Below are 6,385 nucleotides of genomic sequence, written 5' to 3'. Positions count from 1 at the left end.
TTTTTCTCCCACCCCCCCCCCCCCCGGGGGGTTGTTGTTGTTCCGCTGCCCCCAAGTGGTAACATTGAGCGCTAACAAGTGGGCATTAAAACAAAAATCCTTTTAATGGTTACCTATAATGCTGCCTGTAAAGGTAAACCCAAATTCCGGCAGGAAATAGTATTTTTTTTTTGACTATTGAGTGCCTACTATGGGACACATGATAAGTGAAAAATCTCAGTCCTCAAAACAGGTATTATATCTGTTTTACATATAAGGAAATCATAGGGAGTGGAGTCAATAGCTGAGCATCCTGGAAACTGCCCATTGAAGCCTAGTCACCTCAGAAATTAGGAGGCAATAATCTGCCTAACAGAGATATGTGTGGCCCAACCTTTGTCAATGATGATCACATGGGAGACAGTTTCAACATTCATTCCACAAACAGCAGAGAGGCACAAGTACTAACAGAAGCTGCTCTCTGATATTAACTTATATTTTTGTTCTTTGTCCTATCTTTAGGAATTGATTTTTAAAAAGTGAACTCCAGGGGAGTAGAAATCTGCTTGGCCTCATGCACAGCTGTAGTCATCACCTAGTAGAGCACAGCATAGAGAGATGATCAATAAATATTGGAAATGAAATAAAGTCCATGTGGGGAAATGGACCAGCCACTACTAAGGATAAAGACATCATTTTTTTTTTTTTTTAAAGAAAGACTTCAACTCTGACACACAGGAAACATGAATCCAAAGATGTGACATCTAAACTGAAATCTTTTTTGGGGAGGAGGCTTGTGAGCCAGGATGAAGTTTGCTGAGAAGGATGAAATGGAAGAGTCAACCAAGGGCAAAACAGGAATACTAGTGTTGAACTTTTAAATGTGGATTCCTGATCTGAACTGTGTTTCTCCCAGCACTTGCATCATTCGGCCCTATCTTTCCTTACATATTTATTAAAGGGATACTGTGTCATTAGCAATACAATTCCAATAGACTTTATTGGAATAAGGTCATTACTTTAGCCTAGTGAAAGAACACAAGGAATTCCAAGCAGGTTATGAGAAAGAATAACCCCTAAACTAAGTTATTTGGGAGGATTTCTTCTTTTTTGTTGTTGTTATAAAGCAAAGTCAAACCAATTCCCAAAGAGTATATTATAATGGAGGCAAGACCATTATGAAGCTACAAACCGAGAATATCTTTTTAAAAGCTTGACGTACACAACATGGGTGTCAGGGGAAAGAATTTCCCATCTATGACTCATGCTTCTGTATTACACATATTATTGGATGTTTCCTTAATTTTTAAAAAAATGAACATAAGGTGCTATATAAATATATCTGACTTCCGAAACATGGAAGCACAACAGCTATTCAGCTAAGAAGACCCAAGTTGATACCGTGCCATCAGGGCCACCCTTCGAAGACGGAGAAGTTACTCCACCTTTTGAAAAGTTTGGTCAGAGACACTTCCTGCCGGAGACCAGCTGGATCCGATGGTTCTCTGCCTACAACTTTAGTGCTGACTGCCACAAACAGGCCAGAGCGAAGGCCCTGGAAAAGGAAGTAAAAATAATTCCAGAGTGGGCCGCACCGCAACTACTCCTCCTCCCCGTTGCCTTAATGAGAGCAGGGAGAGCGCCAATCCTTCCCACCTCCAGGTCCCTCGCGGTCTCCCTCATTCGCCCGTAAGGCCTGGAGGGTGACCTGCAGACCAAAGTAGTCCAGAGGGGCTCAAGCCAACCCATATCGGTACCTGCTTCCGAGGTTTCCCGGTCGCCCCCCGGGCCATCCGGCAGGTCCCCACGACTACACAGCTCTCGACCATACGATTTTCACTGACTTTATTAGCTCTCGACCCCGACAGGACCCTCGCCGCCCACCTCCCGGCTAGATCGCAAAAGCCCCCCATGACATCCAGCACGTTCAAAATGACTGCGGGACGGCTACGAAAAGCGCCTCTGCCGGGGAAGCCAGGTCCCTCGCGGCGGCGTCAGGGTCACTTGCTCTTCGCCTTCTGACTCTCCGTCTTCTTGGGCAGCAGCACGGCCTGAATGTTGGGCAGGACGCCGCCCTGGGCGATGGTCACTTTCCCCAGCAGCTTGTTCAGCTCCTCGTCGTTGCGGATGGCGAGCTGCAGGTGCCGCGGGATTATCCTCGTCTTCTTGTTGTCACGCGCCGCGTTGCCAGCCAACTCCAGGATCTCCGCCGTCAGGTACTCCAGCACCGCCGCCAGGTACACCGGCGCCCCAGCGCCGACTCGCTCCGCGTAGTTGCCTTTGCGCAGCAGTCTGTGCACTCGGCCCACCGGGAACTGCAGGCCTGCACGGGAGGAGCGGGATTTGGCCTTTGCCCGCACTTTGCCGCCCTGCTTTCCGCGGCCGGACATGTTCCCCTCTCGCCTAAACTCCCGAGGCCCAGAGAAATCGCGATCCGGGTCGGGTCCGGGAATGCCGCGTACCACACCGGAACTGCCGCTACAAACTCTTTGCAGCCACCAGGCAGCGTCTTCCCATTGGACACCGCAACATTCTCGGTCCCGGTGACCAATGACAAGAAGGTTCCATTCTCAGCAACCGCCTCCTCCAGTTCTCTCCAATCAAAAGAGCAAATTCCTATACCTTATTTACATAACTTCCCCTATAAATACCCAGGGCCAGCCAGCTCCGCATTTGGGGGCCGGCCCTGAAGAGTTCAGTGAGTACTGGGGGTATCTACGTCATGTTCGTTCCCGTAAGATTAAACTCTTAAGAAATAAGGAAACGTGGTTAGAAGCCGAAAAAAGAAGAGCTGCCTAGCAGTTGAAGTCGCACCGTTTGGCAGACATTGCTATGCTTTCTGGGTGGATTTTCTCATAGCCTCCTAATCAGGTAGTTTTCCGACTCCAAAACCCACTGCTTTTTAAGCGAAATCACAGACTCTCTGCCGAATTCTCCCTCCCAGTACAAGGTTCATCCCGTTTCTTTACACAAGCGCTTTGCCTCCTGCTACTGGATAGCTGGGGGGGGGGGGGGCCGGGGAAGGGAGTGCTTCTAGAGAAGTTTCCTCGGTAATTGGCCATGTGACTTGCCTTAACTACACGAATGACAAGAAGGTTCCACTCTGAGCAACTGCCTCCTCCAGTTCTGTCCAATCAAAAGAGCAAATTCCTATACCTTATTTACATAACCTCCCACATAAATATCCAGACACTGGTCTCCCTGCAAGTTCTGTCGCTCACAGGCGACCAATCGTTCGCTTCTAAGGGATTCTGGCATTAGTGGTAGACTTGGCATGAATGCTTCCTGTACAGACGGGAGGAACAAGCTCGCCTAGCCAAAACAACATCTCTTGTCTTTGAGATTATGGGTCTGAAAAGAGCCACTGGGTTTTACCGATGAGACAAAAAAGTCTTGGACTTGGCTGGCTCCCTGCAGGTCTGGGCACACCAAATCAGCAGATCACTTTCTCAGTGAAAACTTGGAGAACCCGCCCCCCCCGGAGTCTCTGGGTAGATGAGCCCAGACACTAAAGGAAGATGGCAGTAACTTGTCCTTATATTCCCGAATTGCGAACTCATACTTTTTGAAACAAAATACTTTAAAATATATATATAACTTACTTTCTACTAAATTCATTGAAGTGATTTCATTTACCACAGCATTTTTTACAATTATACAATTACACCACGATGTGATGTTACGTTAAATATTTGTTTCTTAAAATAAATAATATTTTCTGTGGATCCATTTAAATAAAGTAAAACAAGCTTACCCTCTCACTGTCCTAATAAATATTTGACTTCATTGAAATAACGCTTGCAAATACTTATGTATATGTGTTACTACCTGGAACAATAATTAACCTATATTGGGGATTTAATAAAAGTCTTTGGAGAGGAGAAGCAGCATATTGTCATAGTTTAGGCAGTTATCCTGGAGCCAGACTGCTTTTGCCTGAATGCTGGCATTACCACTTAGCAGCTGACCTTCAATAAATCATTTGATTTCTGTACCTACCTCAGAAAATTAAATACGTTAGTAAATATTCAATACCTCTTTGATATTCTGAACAAATGGACATACAAATCCCCAATGCAGTTTTATTTTGCTTTGTTTTGTTTGCCAATGCAGTTTTTAATAAGATGTTCCTGTCCAGAGTTCTGTAAACTAGCTTAAATTTGTGCCCATATCACAGAGAGTTTTTTTTTTTCCTTTATTTTGAAGATGTGGGGTACAACTCAGGGCTAGGTATACAAATGTTCATTATGCATGTTCCCTTGTGGATGAGGTATCATGTGGAGTTTTAAATAGAGTTTTAAAAATTATTATTGTTTTGAGCACAACTTTTCCTTTTATTCTTGTAAGCAAGAGATTTCGAACTTGAAAACGTTCTGGGCCGGGCGCAGTGGCTCATGCTGTAATAATAACTAAATAAATAAAAATAAAATAAAATTGAAAAAGTTCTAACCTTTTATTTATTGGAAGAGTGAATATAAATAAGTAATCTTATTTTACCTTTTCAAGAAACCTTATCTCTTCAAGATTTGACAGACTTTTCTCTCTGTCAAGGATTAAGAATTAAAATTATGTAATTAAGTTTGACGATTCAGGAGTTTTTCCAGTCATACAGTGTTCTGGCTCTTTTTATTCATTTTTAGCAAAACAAAGAAGGGGGGAGGAAACATAATAAATGTTTACCATAAAACATTCCTGCTGCAAAGTCTTGACTTAAAGACAAGGGACAAAGAGCCCCATTCACTAAAATATTCATCCCTCAAAATGCTAATTAAGTACCTGGGACAGACTTATGAATCCACTCTTAAATACTGCTACCTTTAACGTAGTAAAACCTTTAGAGAAGCCAGAGTCCTATCACCTTGCAAGAGCAGTGACACTTTACTGAAACTTTCCTTTTTGTTCGGGGAGTCTCTTGAGAAAGGAAAGGACCGAGAGCCTCCTGATTGCTCAAAGTCGCGATGGTGGCATCCCTTATTTTACAAGAACGAATGCCATAAAAAGAAATTTCCAATTTCCAATATTTCAACTAAATAATACCCATAGGAACAGTTATTTGGTTGAAAAGCACATGCTCGCTTGAGGGGCAGGAGAAAGGAGAGGCAGGAAAATCTGCATATTGTACAGAAGCAGTTGAAAGGAAAACAAGCTAGGGTAGGGAACGGGAAGGTTAGATGCTTTTTAATCGAAAATTTTAATCCGTTTTCCGCAGGGCCACAAAAGAGCGGGTGCGGGGGGGGGGTGCGGGGAGATATCCTCTCCCCCAAAGTGACTTAAGAAGAACCACATACGAAAAGCTGTAAAGTAATTGCTTTGAAATCTAATAGGAGCTAAAGCATTTATCGCTCCCTTCGACTTTCACAAGTCTGGAATGGTATTTCCGTTTAAAGAAAAAAAACAATTGGAGGGAAGGGAAGGAGGGAGAAAGAAGGGGACAGAGTGCATGCATAGGATCTGGCCTTTTATTTCAGCGCTGAGAAAAACAATATAAATTCTATTATCTCATATTGCTTAACTTTCAAATATACCATAATGACACTTTCTTCAAGTTTATGGCAAAAATATCAAGTTTTCTCCAAAAGAACAAACAAAAACGTGCTTGCTTCCCTTACTGCTTCCTGGACTTAAGCAACAGGGAAGAAGTCTCCAGAGGCGGGACCTGGAGCTCCGCCTACTTTTCGAGGTTTTCAAACAGGTCCGCATAAAGAGAATATAAGCCCTGATCTGCGCGGCAAGTCACAGCTAGTTGCTTGCTCGCTGGCCTGACGAGGAGGCTCTCTGGCGGAAGATGTCTGGGCGAGGGAAGGGCGGCAAGGGGCTGGGAAAGGGAGGCGCCAAGCGCCACCGGAAGGTGCTCCGGGACAACATCCAGGGCATCACAAAGCCAGCGATTCGCCGTCTTGCCCGCCGTGGGGGCGTTAAGCGCATCTCTGGGCTCATCTACGAGGAGACCCGGGGAGTGCTCAAAGTCTTTCTGGAGAACGTGATCCGCGACGCGGTGACTTACACCGAGCACGCCAAGCGCAAGACGGTGACGGCCATGGATGTGGTGTACGCGCTGAAACGCCAGGGCCGCACCCTGTACGGCTTCGGCGGCTGAGCTGTCCCCGCACCGCCCCATCAGATCCCCAAAGGCCCTTTTCAGGGCCCCCAAAGTGTCACGGGAGGAGCTGCTGGCACTTCTTAGTAGCCGTGTGTCAGGCCTAAGCGCAGCTGAAACGGCGCTTTAGGTGCGGCGTTCCGGATGCCACGCCTGGGATATTCGCGGGCAAAACGGCGGCTCGGGATAGGCTGAGAGCGGGGCGGGGCGGGGCGGGGCGCGCTAGGCCTCCGGGAGAGGAACCCGGCGCCGCGCTTAGGACGAACCTGGGCCGCGTGGTCCAGGGTGGTAGCGACCTCGTCCGTTTGT

The 6,385-nt window shown here is 46.2% G+C and overlaps 2 protein-coding genes across 2 annotated transcripts; one reads left to right on the top strand and one right to left on the bottom strand.

The window, feature by feature from the left end:
• Positions 1 to 1,807: 1,807 nt before the first annotated feature.
• Positions 1,808 to 2,493, bottom strand: LOC103273759 (histone H2A.J). The gene has a single exon (XM_008071205.1). The coding sequence runs from the start codon at positions 2,367 to 2,369 to the stop codon at positions 1,980 to 1,982; it is 390 nt and encodes a 129-aa protein (XP_008069396.1). The 5' UTR covers positions 2,370 to 2,493; the 3' UTR covers positions 1,808 to 1,979.
• Positions 2,494 to 5,764: 3,271 nt separating this feature from the next.
• On the top strand, positions 5,765 to 6,157 carry LOC103273758 (histone H4). Its single transcript, XM_008071203.2, has one exon. The coding sequence runs from the start codon at positions 5,765 to 5,767 to the stop codon at positions 6,074 to 6,076; it is 312 nt and encodes a 103-aa protein (XP_008069394.1). The 3' UTR covers positions 6,077 to 6,157.
• The last annotated feature ends 228 nt before the right edge of the window (positions 6,158 to 6,385 follow it).

The sequence above is a fragment of the Carlito syrichta genome, unplaced genomic scaffold, assembly GCF_000164805.1.
Source record: "Carlito syrichta isolate Samal-C Ts95f unplaced genomic scaffold, Tarsius_syrichta-2.0.1 Scaffold314172, whole genome shotgun sequence".
Taxonomy (NCBI): domain Eukaryota; kingdom Metazoa; phylum Chordata; class Mammalia; order Primates; family Tarsiidae; genus Carlito; species Carlito syrichta.
Note: the sequence above shows the minus strand (reverse complement) of the source record. Positions and strands in the feature narration are given on the sequence as shown.